This window comes from Heterodontus francisci, chromosome 4 (assembly GCF_036365525.1).
Source record: "Heterodontus francisci isolate sHetFra1 chromosome 4, sHetFra1.hap1, whole genome shotgun sequence".
Classification (NCBI taxonomy): Eukaryota; Metazoa; Chordata; class Chondrichthyes; order Heterodontiformes; family Heterodontidae; genus Heterodontus; species Heterodontus francisci.
Genome location: NC_090374.1, coordinates 68,633,903 through 68,648,840, shown reverse-complemented (window position 1 = coordinate 68,648,840; position 14,938 = coordinate 68,633,903). Strand labels below are relative to the sequence as shown.

General features: G+C 45.3%; 1 protein-coding gene across 5 annotated transcripts in view; it reads right to left on the bottom strand.

Moving 5' to 3' along the window:
* Nucleotides 1–14,938, bottom strand: part of polr3g (polymerase (RNA) III (DNA directed) polypeptide G) — a 53,792-nt gene that overhangs the window by 7,823 nt on the left and 31,031 nt on the right. For 4 of the 5 annotated variants that reach the window (XM_068028835.1, XM_068028834.1, XM_068028836.1 and 1 more), the window contains one exon: nucleotides 6,295–6,351. The exons of the other annotated variant lie outside the window; for it this stretch is intronic. In XM_068028835.1, coding sequence (XP_067884936.1) covers nucleotides 6,295–6,351 — 57 coding nt within the window. The remainder of the gene's footprint in view (nucleotides 1–6,294; nucleotides 6,352–14,938) is intronic. 5 annotated transcript variants of the gene reach the window in all.

Sequence of the window (14,938 nt, the reverse complement as noted above, 5' to 3'; positions counted from 1 at the left end):
AAATGACATTTGCATATTAACAGACAGTGTTTGTAAGGATAGAGGACTATTCCCTGACACATTCAACCCACAATGGACCTTGATCACCAGGTATTATGTGTAAGAGGAGCATTCCAGAGACTGCCAAGGTGATATAATCCAGGACTGGTTAGATCAGCTGGTCACATGACTAACTGGCTGTTCCAGGGTCTTTTGAACTAGCCACAGAGAGTTTGAACTCAGAGTGTCTGTTTGCTCCTAGATTGAGAAGATCTCTCCTGCCTGCTCCCATCTCTTTCTCACAAACCTCTGAATCCACACATGAATTCCAAGAGAGGAAAGTCTCCTACAGTGAACAAGGTTTAAGAAGAATACTGGGCCCCAACTAAAAGCAAGATCTACCTATAATCAAGGACTCGACACAGTGAGCTCGAAGAACCTCAACAAAAACTCTTCAGATATTGTTTACAACCTTTTCACTTTATTTTTCTTCTGCTTTTTCCTGCTCTATTTGCATATGTGTATTGCATATGCATGTTAGCATGGGCGCATCCTGTATTCATAGGCGTCATCGAATTAGAGTTTAAGTTTAATAAATTTCAACTTTTCTTCTTTAAACCTAAGAAAACCTGTTTCTGCTGGTTTCTTTGCCTTATAATTGGAAAGTGGTGAAGAAGGATTCACCAAGGGGGAGCTAAAACACTGTGTTTTAAGAATTAAATCCTGTTATGGTAAGACCAGGTGAAGGCTGAGAGGGAACCCAAGACCCCTTTCTCACCTGGTCATAACAAGACATTAATTAAAATTAATATTTTATATATTGTAGTAACTAGCTTCTAAAGGAGGAAATAGCGTTTTTTTCTTAGGTTGCGGATAGGCAGCCGAGACCTGTTGCTTGCAATTACTGTGCCAAATGGGAATTTCAGGACACTTCATGTGTTTTGGGGGTGGGTGGGGTGTTGGGGGCACGTATGTAGGAAGCGTCTCCAGCTGCTTGAACTTGAGCTCAGGATTTCCGAGCTTGAGGGGCAGCTGGAGTCACTGTGGAACATCAGGGAGGATGAAAGTTTCCAACATCATACCAGGAGGTGGTCACCTCACAGGAAGTGAGAATTTAGGATAGTAGATCGGTAGCCATCCAGAGGCAGAAGGTAGATATATAGAGATACAGCACTGAAACAGGCCCTTCGGCCCACCGAGTCTGTGCCGACCAACAACCACCCATTTATACTAATCCTACATTAATTCCATATTCCCTAACACATCCCCACCTTCCCTGAATTCTCCTATCACCTACCTACACTAAGGTAAATTGACCATTGTAAACTGCCCTATCAACCTGCAAGTCTTTGGCTGTGGGAGGAAACCGGAGTACCCGGCGGAATCCCACATGGTCACAGGGAGAACTTGCAAACTCCACACAGGCAGTACCCAGAACTGAACCCGGGTCGCTGGAGCTGTGAGGCTGCAGTGCTAACCACTGCGCCACTGTACCGCCCTAAGGTGCAGGAGTCTTCGGAGTGTGTGCCACACTCAAACCAGTACTCGGCATTGGGGGCTACTGGGAAAATCGCCCAGGTTCGTCCTGTCCACAAAAAGCAGGGAAAATCCAATCCAGCCAATTAACACCCAGTCTACTCTCAATCGTCATCATCAAACTGATGGAAGGTGTCGTTAACAGTGCTATCAAGCGGCACTTACTCAGCAACAACCTGCTCACCAATGTTCGGTTTGGTTCTGCCAGGGTCACTCGGCTCCTGACCTCATTACAGCCTTGGTCCAAACATGGACAAAAGAGCTGAATTCAAGAGGTGGGAGTTACTGCCATTGACACCAAGGCAGCATTTGACCGAGTGTGGCATCAAGGAGCCCTAGCAAAATTGAAGTCAATGGGAATCGCCCCATTGGTTGGAGTCAAACCTAGCACAAAAGAAGATGGTTGTGGTTGTTGGAGGCCAAACATCTAAGCCCCAGAACATTGGTACAGGAGTTCCCCAGGGCAGTGTTCTAGGCCTAATCATCTTCAGCTGCTACATCAATGACCTTCCCTCTATCATAAGGTCAGGAGTGGAGATGTTTGTTGATGATTGCAGTGTTCAGCGCCATTCATAACTCCTCAAATATCGAAGCAGTCCGTATCCACATGCAGTAATACCTGGACAACATCCAGGCTTGGGCTGATAAAGTGGTAAGTAATATTCGTGCCACACAAGTGACAGGCAATGACCATCTCCAACAAGACAGAATTTAACCATCTCCCCTTAACATGCAAAGGTATTTCCATTGGTGAATTCCCCACCATCAACAACCTGTGGGGTTAGCATTGACTAGAAACTTAACTGGACAAGCCACATAAATACTGTGGCTAGGAGAACAGCTCAGAAGCTGGGAATTCTGCAGTGAATAACTCACTTCCTGACTCCACAAACCCTGTCCTCCATCTACAAGGGACAGGTCAGGAGTGTGATGGAATACTCTCCACTTACCTGAATGAGTACAGCTCCAACAACACTCAAGAAACTCGACACCATTCAAGACAAAGCAACTCGTTTGATTGGTACCCCATCCAACATTCACTCCCTCCATCATCGGTGCACAGTGGCAGCAGTGGACTATTTACATGATGCACTGCAGCAAATGTAAGATGGTCTCTGTCTTAGTCCAAGAGTTCCTTACATTTGCCAAGGCTCCTTCGACAGCATCTTCCCAATTCGCAACCTCTACCACAGGGCAGCAGATACATGGGAACACCACCATCAGCAGGTTCCCCTCCAAGCCACACACCATCCTGACTTAGAAATATATCACCATTCGTTCACTGTCGCTGGGTCAAAATCCTGGAACTCCTTTCCTAACAGCACTGTGGGTGTACCTACACCACATGGACAGTAGCGGTTCAAGAAGGCAGCTTACCAGCACCTCCTCAAGGGCAATTAGGGATGGCTACCAAATGCTGGCCTAGCCAATAATGCTCACATTCCATTAAAGAGAAAAAAAAGCAATAGGTGCATAAAGGACTGAAAGTGTTGGATCATACTGGAGAAGGAAGTACCATCAGATAGGTGCCGACTAAGAAGGACAACGAGGAATACAAAGTCAAGTTTACAATGCATGCACAAAGTGTGATGAGTAAGGTTGGTGAACTACGAGCACACATCACCTTATGGGAATATGACATCATGGCAATGACAGAAATGTGGCCGAACAATGGTGAGGATTGGGCACTTACTTTTCAAGAACAAAGTGTTCAGAAAAGATAGGTAAAAGGGAGGTGGGGTGGCAGCACTGATGAAGGAAGTTATTGTAGTGTTAGAAATAGAGAGAACGTTCTTAAAGGGGCAAAGACAGAATCTATTTGACTAGCACTGTGCAGCAAAAAAAGGATACGGTCATGTTACTGGGGGTGTTCTACAGGCCTTCAAATAGTGAGAGCTAGAGGAGTAAATCTGCAGGGAAATCAGAGATGTGCAAGAACTACAGGGCTGGGTTTTGTTTTGGAGGCAGGGCTCCCAGCGCCGGGCCATAAAGGTGGGGGTAACCCTGCCTCTGCCTTTTCGTTCCCCACTGGTGCGATCTTTCAGATTTTTTTAAAATGTAAGTTTCAGGAGCTGGGATGGTCTCTATCTTAGTCCAAGAGTTCCTTACATTTGTTGTGTGGATGCGAGGGTGGAGAGGGCAGAGAAAAGATGTTGGTAGTGGAGAAAAGAAGAGGTTATCCTTAAATCTCATGGATGATCCTGGAGCAGTGGAATGTTTTGGCGGGCAAAAGTGAGGTCTGGTAGAGCCTGATGTAGTCTAGCAAAACCTGACAATGAATGACTAAGCCAGTTGTACACCAGAGCTCAAGTTTGTGCTCCTTGGATTTGAAGAAGTGAAAATAGGGCTCATACCAGGACTAAAATGAGGGCTCGGAGACAGTGAAGGTTTTCCTGGGGACAAGGGCATCAAATGCTGGAGCTGAGGGAGTGTTTGGGTAAATCAACAGCTGCAAACATAGGACTGAATTTTGTGTAGGAGGTGGGGCTCCCGACACCAGGCCAAAAAGGCAGGGGGAGCCCCGCCTCTGCATTTTCGTGGCCCCCTGGCGCGATCCTCCAGTCTTTTTAAATACAAGTTTCAGGAGGTGGGATCCCCGTCCCTGTAAAGATGGGGATCCCGCCTCCATGAGCTGCCGGCCAGAGAGCTGCCGGCTCAGCAGTATCGGTAGCGCCACTGGGAGCGTGGCCACTGCTGGTACTGCAGAGGCCTCGAACCCAGGCCCAGCGTTGGAACCCTGGTCAAGAGGTAGGTGAGGCAGGGTCGCCAGGGATAATCCGGAAGGCCCCGGCAAGTAGTCTTGTGGTCCGGGGGAGGGGGTCCCGGTGAGGGTCCTCCCTAGGCTACAAATTGCCCACGGAGGAGGGAATCCCCCCTCCGCCTCCCCCCCACCCCCCACCCACAAAAGTCTGCAGGGAGGGTGCCTCATTTTCAAGGTGTCCTCCATGCGTGGTGGAGGCCCCACCCCCAACCCTCAAGGAGGCCTCCAATTGGTTAATAGGCCACCTAAGGGCCACAATTGGCCTCGAGGCGGGAAGGCCGTTGTTGGACTAACCCACCCCCAGGAAGATTGCTGGGCGATGGGGAGGCGATAGGCTCTTCGCCCTGCCGCTCCCCTCACCACCCGTCGCAATACTATGTGTGCTCCCCCCCCCACCCCATTCCCAATCCCGCCTCGGGAGCCCATAAATTCCAGCCCATATTGTGGCTAATCAACGGCTAAAAGCTGAAAGTTAGAAGTTTCAAAGCAACTTTAGGAGCAAAGCTTTATCACCCCAGTGCAGATGGAAAAGGAAGAAAAAAAAAAACTTGCATTTATATGATGCCTTTAACTTAGTAAATTGCCCCAAGCTGCTTCAGTAAGGTTGGAAGCAGATCAGAGGATGTGGATAGTGACAGCTACAAGCAAGTAGTTGGAGATATCCTAGTCTGTGATCAAGCCATGAGAGAAGAGGTCATGGTAGATTGTGAGGCTAGAGTGCTGGCCATGAATATTTATAGGACAGCTTGTATGGAAGGAGAGGTTTAGGGGATACAGGTTGGTGGTGAACTTAGAGAGGGGGTAAGGGTAGTGGAGATGGAAATTGAAAATCACCGAGGATGATGAGTCACGTTGTGTAGAGTCTAAAGGGGGAAAAAAGAGGGAAAGAGAAAGGATATCTCAGTAACCCAGGTTGGGGCTGGGTAGGCTCTTAGACAAAGATGATTTTAACAGAAAGGTGAGGAGGGTAGACCAGGGTCTGGTTCTCGAAACAGAAGAGGGCAAGAACAGTGCTTAATTCTTGTTAAATAAAAACAAAGTTTCAAGTTTATGTCAATTATAGAACTAATACTGTATTGGTAAAGCTATCTCTAGCATTGGGGTAATTTGCTCTGTTAGTGGGGTAACAGAATGTGACCTGAAAACATTTCAAAAACTGACCAGTTTTGCCAGTGCTCCAAAGCTTTAATTCTCAAAACTACTGTTCTTTTATAAATCTAGTATTATAAAATGTAGCACTTGATATATCTATTTCAGTTTTCATTTGATCTACTTGAGCTAAAAATAATTTTTCTTGGTCGCATTGTGTCCTTCAGATAAAACAAGGTAAAATATTCCAGATGTATTTAGAATCCAAAACCAAAAACGAAAATATTTAATAAGCACAGATTTTCCTCAGGGAATCCTCTTCAATATCGGGTGTATTTTGGAAAAATTTTGGGTCAGGGAGGCTGACCACCCAATTCCCAACTCCAATTATTTGGCAATTGCTTGTCTATCCTATCATACGTAAATAATGACTGGGGTGGTACTGGGGTGAGCAGAGACGGGAAGAGGTTAGATGGAGCCGCCAATTTCCCGTCACTACTGCTCTGGCTCACTTCCCAAAAATAATATTTTACTTGGCAGAGGAATTGAAGCCTGATGAAGGAACTGCAGAACCTGAAAGCCACAAGGGACCCAGAGCAAGCTGCAGGTTTAAAAAAAAATTAATTTGTTTTATGTTCTTAAATTATATATTGTAGTTTTGCTTAAAGGTAACTGCTCAGACATGAATAGTATGAGTTGTAAAGTTGTTTAATACACTAGATATTTTGTTCAATCATTAGTTGGAGGTAAAAAATATTTTTGTAATTTTACTTCCTTGCTTCCCACAGAATGTCAATATTGGAGACACATTAATTCCAGCACACTTAAACTGGGCACACACAAAAATTTGTGGAAGTTAGTTAGCTTCCATTTGGGTAACAACAACTTTATTTTCACACACCAAATGTCATGTGACAAATCATACTTACTTGTTTTTTTTAACTTTTTGATTCTTGGCTTTAGCTCTGTTGGAAGTCTTCTCCAATCTAAACATTTAAGTTATAGAATTAACTTGCAGGTCACTAGAATCCACAGCATTTTTAAATTATGTTCCAATTAAGAAACCTGAGTAAAATAGCAATTGTTCATTGAGGTTACCAGAATAGAAAAGAATGGATGAGTAATTAAGAAATTAAGCAGTTTGGGCTTTAAAAACCAATAAATTTATGGGAAGAAAAACAGTAGATTGTAGGAGGTAGGGAGTTCCACATTTCAAAACAGAATTCCCCAATATAAAATAGTGCCAGCGACTAGTGCAACCTTCAAGACTTTATTCAGAAAAGGAAGTTTGGTAAGTGCTGAGGAATTAACACCTCATTATATTGCAATGCCACATAATTTACACCTCAGTACACGGGTTAAATTTTCCGTTCATTCACACTATTGGGAAGAAAATCTAGGCCTATGCACCCAAGAACACAGTAAGGTATTAATATCGGTGCCGTTTCCTGCTCCCGCCCCCGATGACTGTATCGGTGCCGTTTCCTGCTCCCGCCCCGAACTAGAAAACTTTATCAACTTTGCTTCCAATTTCCACCCTTCTCTCACCTTTACATGGTCCATCTCTGACACTTCCCTTCCCTTCCTCGACTTCTCTGTCTCCATCTCTGGGGATAGGTTGTCTACCAATATCCATTATAAGCCCACTGACTCCCACAGCTACCTCGACTACACTTCTTCACACCCTACCTCCTGTAAGGACTCCATTCCATTCTCCCAGTTTCTCCGTCTCCAACGCATCTGCTCTGATGATGCTACCTTCCATGACGGTGCTTCTGATATGACCTTTTTCCTCAACCGAGGATTTCCCCCCACTGTGGTTGACAGGGCCCTCAACCGTGTCCGACCCATTCCCCGCACCTCTACCCTCACCCCTTCCCCTCCCTCCCAGAACCGTGACAGGGTTCCCCTTGTCCTCACTTTTCATCCCACCAGCCTCCATATCCAAAGGATCATCCTCCGCCATTTTCGCCACCTCCAGCGTGATGCCACTACCAGTCGCATCTTCCCCTCCCTTCCCCTGTCAGCATTCCGAAGGGATCGTTCCCTCCGCGACACCCTGGTCCACTCCTCCATTACCCCCACCACCTCGTCCCCGTCCCAGGGCACCTTCCCTTGCAATCGCAGGAGGTGTAATACCTGCCCATTTACCTCCTCTCTCCTCACTATCCCAGGCCCCAAACACTCCTTTCAGGTGAAGCAGCGATTTACTTGTACTTCTTTCAATGTAGTATACTGTATTCGCTGCTCACAGTGTGGTCTCCTCTACATTGGGGAGACCAAGCGCAGACTGGGTGACCGCTTTGCGGAACATCTCCGCTCAGTCCGCAAGCAGGACCCTGAGCTTCCGGTTGCTTGCCATTTCAACACTCCCCCCTGCTCTCATGCTCACATCTCTGTCCTAGGATTGCTGCAGTGTTCCAGTGAACATCAACGCAAGCTCGAGGAACAGCATCTCATCTACCGATTAGGCACACTACAGCCTGCCGGACTGAACATTGAGTTCAATAATTTCAGAGCATGACAGCCCCCCACTTTACTTTCATTTTTAGTCATTTTTAGTTATTTTTTCTTCCTTTTTTTGCATTCCTTTTTACATTTTTTGCATTTATTTCATTTCATCTTAGTTTGTTCAGTTTGCTTACCCACTGTTTTTTTCAGGTTGTTTTTCTTCAGGTTTGCACTTGCTGATGTTCTATATTCAGTATATTCACACCTAATCTGTACTAATGCTTTGTCTTTCAAAACACCATTAACATATTGTTTGCCTTTGCTCCGTGACCTTTTGGTCAGCTATGTGGCCTGGTCCAATCTGCACCTTCTCCTTTGTTATCTCTTGCCCAACCCCCACCTCACTTGTTTATAATCTGTGACTTTTCTAATATTTGTCAGTTCCGAAGAAGGGTCACTGACCCGAAACGTTAACTCTGCTTCTCTTTCCACAGATGCTGCCAGAACTGCTGAGTGAATCCAGCATTTCTTGTTTTTGTTTCAGATTTCCAGCATCCGCAGTATTTTGCTTTTATTAAGGTATTAATCCATCTGAGAAAACAATGGAGATTCGCTCTTGAATGCACTTAATTGCATTTTTATTTTATTTCCACACTTCTCAATCAGATGGATTTAAAAGACAGGGTCCAATCCAAACACTCAACTAATGCAGAACTAACCAATAGCTAATCCTGCAGAGATCATACTAACACCCAATTCTTGACTTCTACCTGGCTTCCAAAAAAAAACATTCTCATTATATTAAGCGATATATGACAATTGGGTCTAATGCAACACTTTTGTTAATGAACTTCTAACCTTGGATGGCTTCAGTTCTCAGAACCTTCATGATAGGCTAGTTTTAATGCCGCTTGGAAAACAATGGCATTGTTTAAATAAAGATGCTACGGTACGCAGGGACAATCAGCATTCACACATTTGCAAATGCAGATATACCAATATAGAAAGGAAACATTTGGTAATGAGTATCTTTGGAGTAATTTATATGTTTTTACATAAATATTAGCATTTAAGAATTGGATCGAAGGAAATGGGTACAAGATGACAATCATGAGTTTAACTCCCTGATGTGGTCTTTTAAAACTCTCCCACATCACAGATAACAGAGCTGCGTTTTTCTTGCTAGTTTGCATGCAAATTGGTGTCAAATGTCACTGGATTATTTTCAAGCCAGCCAGTCAATGGCAAAATAGCAATTCGCACTGGTGGCTCAAATCAAAGAGGATGCAGAAGCCCTTTACGCATCAGTAAATCTACTGCATGAAATAACTTGGACAACACACTGACTCTATGAGGCTGAAGCATTGCTATGTTGCTGCTGGTGGTGCCTTGAATGTACTGTTAAGGATAGGATGCATACCAAAAAGGATCTGGGTCTGCAGATGGCTGATGCGGTAGTCCATTTTAAATTAGTTAGTTTGAACTGTGAAAGGGTTTCAGAGCTACTTTCGCAAAATGATACAGAACAAGGAGACCAGGATATACTAATAGGGTTAGATGAAGAAGGGTGGGAGGAAGCTGGTGTGGAGCTTCTCTGTTTCAATTCTATTCCTTTAAAAATGAACCCCAGTGCTTTGTTTACTTTTTTATGGGTTTATTAATCGGTGTTGCTACTTCTGGTGATTTGCATTTCTGTGCCCCTAGATCCCTTTTCTCCTCGACCCCATTTAGACTCTCATCATTCAAGCAGTTGTGGCCTTTAGTCTCATTATCAATATATACCACATCACACTTATATATATTGAAATTGATTCGTCAATTACCACACATAATTATGGGATTAATGTAGGATTAGTATAAATGGGTGGCTGATGGTCGGCACAGACTCGGTGGGCCGAAGGGCCTGTTTCAGTGCTATATCTCACTATGACTCTATGACATACTGTAGATTTATTATGTTTTCTTGTATTTTGCCACAATCTTCCTTGGTATTAACTACAACCTGAATTTGCTGCCCGCAACTTTCAAAATTGTACTTCCAATTTCCAAGTCCGAATTATTAATGTAAATTAGGAACAATGGTTCATAATCACTGATCCTTGGAACACTGCTCTGCACCATTTGCCTGTCCGAGTAGCTATCCTTACTCCTAATCGGTTTTCTGTTTTATAGCCAGCTTGCTCAATTGCCTATCACTCATGCTCGTTGATTTCCATTAGCTCCCATGAAATTCAAAATCTTATCGACAAGCCACTTTTTGGCTTCATCTCACCTCAACTTCAACCTTTTCAGCCTATTTCCCAGCTCATGTTCTTTGGTTTGCCAGCTCTAGCCATCCCATTTCCCATCACATTATTGCTAGTGGTGGATCTTCAAGTGTCTCAGAAGATTCTCCCTAAACCCCATTGCCTTGCTGAATATCACCCCATGTCTAAAGAGCTTCCTAAACTCATTTTTTCAATTTTCTTTTTAGTCTACATTCCAGCTCTATTACTGCTCAGCACCCATTTCTCCTCTGAAGTATCTTGGAAGTTTTCAGCGTTAAATGCACTATACAAATTCAAGTTGTTGTTGGTTGGGGAAGACAGGGGGGGAAAAAAAACATCTGCTCAGATTTCCTCACTGGGAGGTGTGCATATGTCCAATAAGAACAGGATCACACTTCACAGTGATGGACCCCATGGTCAAATAATTTACCAATACTCACATTCCAATCTCAGTGATTAATGTGGCTCAACCTGGAAGGTGACTGTTTAATGTTTACATGACTAACATTCTGATTTTCCCTTTACAGACTGGGGACAGGTATTACATTTTAAAGGTAAGCCACATTAAGATAGGAGGTTAAGAGGGATATCTATTCTGTCCAAAAAGACAGTGTGGTAAAGGCAATCAAAGCATGAACAGAATTTAACAACTCACATTTATACAGTGCCTTTAATGTAGAAAAATATCCGAAAGCATGTCAGAGGTAATAAGCATAAAATGGACCTTGAGATGAAAAGAGATGGCGTAACCATAAGCATGGTCAATGAGATGGGTTTTAGAGGAGGAGGTGGGGGTATACAAGAGGCTAGAGTCAGAGGAATGAAGAGTTTTTTGGGGAGTGGGGCTTTTAAGGCTGGATGAGTTCAGAGCGAGAGGGATGAATGAGAAGATGAAGCGATTTGAACACAATGAGAATTTTTAGTTTAGTTTAGAGATACAGCACTGAAACAGGCCCTTCGGCCCACCAAATCTGTGCCGACCATCAACCACCCATTTATACTAATCCTACACTAATTCCATATTCCGACCACATCCCCACCTGTCCCTATATTCCCCTACCACCTACCTATACTAGGGGCAATTTATAATGGCCAATTAACCTATCAACCTGCAAGTCTTTGGCATGTGGGAGGAAACCGGAGCACCCGGAGGAAACCCACGCAGACACAGGGAGAACTTGCAAACTCCACACAGGCAGTACCCAGAATTGAACCCGGGTCGCTGGAGCTGTGAGGCTGCGGTGCTATCCACTGTGCCACTGTGCCGCCCCTTTTAAATTGGAAGAACTGGAACACCGCAAGCCCAGGTACATCACTGAAGAAAAAGTTGATGGGCAGGTGGGACTTTGGGCTGGAGTGCAGGAGGCCAGCGCCAGGCTGAAAAGTTGCAGTGCGGGGGTGGGGGAAGAGAGAGAGAGCGAGAGAACCCCACCTCTATTTTTTCAGACGCCCGGAGCAATTCTCTGGTCTTTTGGGATCAAAGTTTAAGCAGGCCAATCAGAGGGCTGGCACGTCAGCAGTACTGGCAGTGCCACCGGGAGCAGTGGCCACTGCCTGTACTGCAGAGGTCTTGGACACAGGCCACGCATTGGAACCCCAGAGAGGAGGTAGGTGAAGCTGGGTTGCAGGGGCCAGTCCAGAAGGCCCCAGCAAGGGGTACAGTTGTACAGTTGCTCCCGGTGGGGGTCCTCTGTGGGCCACTCCCCCAAGCCTGCAGGGAGGGCACCTCGTTTTCTAAGGCATTCTCCCCATGCGGCGGAGGTTCCCCTGCACCACCCCTGCACCCTCCCCCCCCACCCCACGCTATTGCTAAGATCCCAGCGGTAGTGGGAAAAGGCCTTCATTTGGCCTCTGGGCAGGAAGGTCGTCGGCCTATCCCGCCCCGAGGAGAATCGGAACCGGGAATCCCAGCTTCTGGTTCCGTGGCAGGCGATTCTCCAGCATCCCCCCACCACGGAACCTGCCGTTGGGATGAGAACAAAATTCGGCGCTTTGTGTGGGATAGGGGTTAAAGGCAGCAGAGTTTTGGATCAGCTGAAGTTTACAAAAGGTGGGAGTATGGTAGCCTGGCCAAGAGGCCATTGGAATTGTTGAGTCTGGAGGTGACAAAGGCATGGAAAAGGGTTCTTAACAGTAGATGGGCTGAGGTAGGGGTGTAGGAAGGTAATGCGATGTGGATGGAAGTAGGTAATCTTTGTGATGGAGAGGTTAGGGGAGTTGGAAACCAAGCTCAAGGCAAAGGGTACCGTGGTCGTGATAAGTCTGGTTCAGTGGCCAAGGAGTGGATTGGAATAAATTAGTTCACCTTGTCGATAAAAAGTGAGTCATGAAATGAATAGTGATGAAGTGCTTTTTTGATTCATCAAGCCAAAATCCTACAGGAGTCGAAGAAGTCTGACTCCTTTTCTTATTTCTGAAGTTATTGTATCTCCTATAGCTGTTCTCACAAGATTCGAGGCCAAAGCCAGATGAGACAAAATTCCGTAAGTTTTAAGATACTTGTGGATAAGGATAAGAGTAGTCCTCGGGTGAAGGTGCTAAATTGGGGGAAAGCTAATTATAACAATATTAGGCAGGAACTGAAGAATTTAGATTGGGGGCAGCTGTTTGAGGGTAAATCAACATCTGACATGTGGGAGTCTTCCAAACGTCAGTTGATTAAAATCCAGGACCAGCATGTTCCTGTGAAGAAGAAGGATAAGTTTGGCAAGTTTTGGGAACTTTGGATAATGAGGGATATTGTGAGCCTAGTCAAAAAGAAAAAAAAGGAAGCATTCGTAAGGGCGAGAAGGCTGGGAACAGACAAAGTCCTTGAGGAATATAAAGACAGTAGGAAGGAACATAAGCATGGAGTCAGGAGGGTTAAAAGGGGTCATGAAAAATCATTGGCAAACAGGATTAAGGAGAATCCCAAAGCTTTTTATACGTATATAAAGAGCAAGAGGGTAACCAGGGAAAGGGTTGGCCCACTCAAGGACAGAGGAGGGAATCTATGCGTGGAGACAGAGGAAATAGGCGAGGTACTAAATGCGTACATTGCATCAGTATTCACCAAAGAGAAGGACTTGGTGCATGATGCGTCTAGGGTCTGTGACATAGTCTGGGTCATGTCGATATCAAAAAAGGAGGTGGTGTTGGGTGTCTTGCAAAGCATTAAGGTAGATAAATCCCCAGGGCCTGATGGGATCTACCCCAGAATACTGAGGGAGGCAAGGGAGGAAATTGCTGGGGCCTTGACAGAAATCTTTGTATCCTCATTGGCTATAGGTGAGGTCCCAGAGGACTGGAGAATAGCCAATGTTGTTCCTTTGTTTAAGAAGGGTAGCAAGGATAATCCAGGAAATAATAGGCCGGTGAGCCTGACGTCAGTGGTAGGGAAATTATTCGAGAGGATTCTTCGGGACAGGATTTACTCTCATTTGGAAACAAATGAACTTATTAGCGAGAGGCAGCATGGTTTTGTGAAGGGGAGGTCGTGTCTCACTAATTTGATCGAGTTTTTTGAGGAAGTGATGAAGATGATTGATGAAGGAAGGGCAGTGGATGTTGTCTACATGGACTTCAGTAAAGCCTTTGACAAGGTCCCTCATGGCAGACTGGTACAAAAGGTGAAGTCACACGGGATCAGAGGTGAGCTGGCAAGATGGATACAGAACAGGCTCGGTCATAGAAGACAAAGGGTAGCATTGGAAGGGTGCTTTTCTGAATGGAGGACTGTGACTAGTGGTGTTCCGCAGGGATCAGTGCTGGGACCTTTGCTGTTTGCAGTATATATAAATGATTTGGAGGAAAATGTAGCTGGTCTGATTAGTAAGTTTGCGGACGACACAAAGGTTGGTGGAGTTGCGGATAGTGATGAGGATTGTCAGAGGATACAGCAGGATATAGATCGGTTGGAGACTTGGGCGGAGAAATGGCAGATGGAGTTTAATCCGGACAAATGTGAAGTAATGCATTTTGGAAGGTCTAATACAGGTGGGAGGTATACAATAAATGGCAGAACCCTTAGGAGTATTGACAGACAGAGAGATCCGGGCGTACAGGTCCACAGGTCAATGTGGAAAGTGGCAACGCAGGTGGATAAGGTAGTCAAAAAGGCATATGGCATGCTTGCCGTCATCGGTCAGGGCATAGAGTATAAAAATTGGCAAGTCATGCTGCAGCTGTACAGAACTTTAGTTAGGCCACACTTGGAATATTGCGTGCAATTCTGGTCGCCACACTACCAGAGGGATGTGGAGGCTTTGGAGAGGGTACAGAAGAGGTTTACCAGGATGTTGCCTGGTCTGGAGGGTATTAGCTATGAGGAGAGGTTGGATAAACTCAGATTGTTTTCACTGGAACGACGGAGGTGGAGGGGCGACATGATAGAGGTTTACAAAGTTATGAGCGGCATGGACAGAGTGGATAGTCAGAAGCTTTTTCCCAGGGTGGAAGAGTCAGTTACTAGGGGACATAGGTTTAAGGTGCGAGGGGTAAAGTTTAGAGGGGATGTGTGAGGCAGGTTTTTTTTTTTTTTTTTTTACACAGAGGGTGGTGGGTGCCTGGAACTTGCTGCCAGGGGAGGTGGTGGAAGCAGGTACGATAGCGACGTTTAAGAGGCATCTTGACAAATACATGAATAGGATGGGAATAGAGGGATATGGACCCCGGAAGTGCAGAAGGTTTTAATTTAGACAGGCATCAAGATCGGCGCAGGCTTGGAGGGCTGAATGGCCTGTTCCTGTGCTGTAGTGTTCTTTGTTCTTTGAGTCTGTACCTCAGCTATACCTAGAACCCTCTGCATGAGGACAAACTTACTGCTGTGTATTCACATTTTTACCATCTCTGCTGCTGCTTCTTTTCTCCATCTATT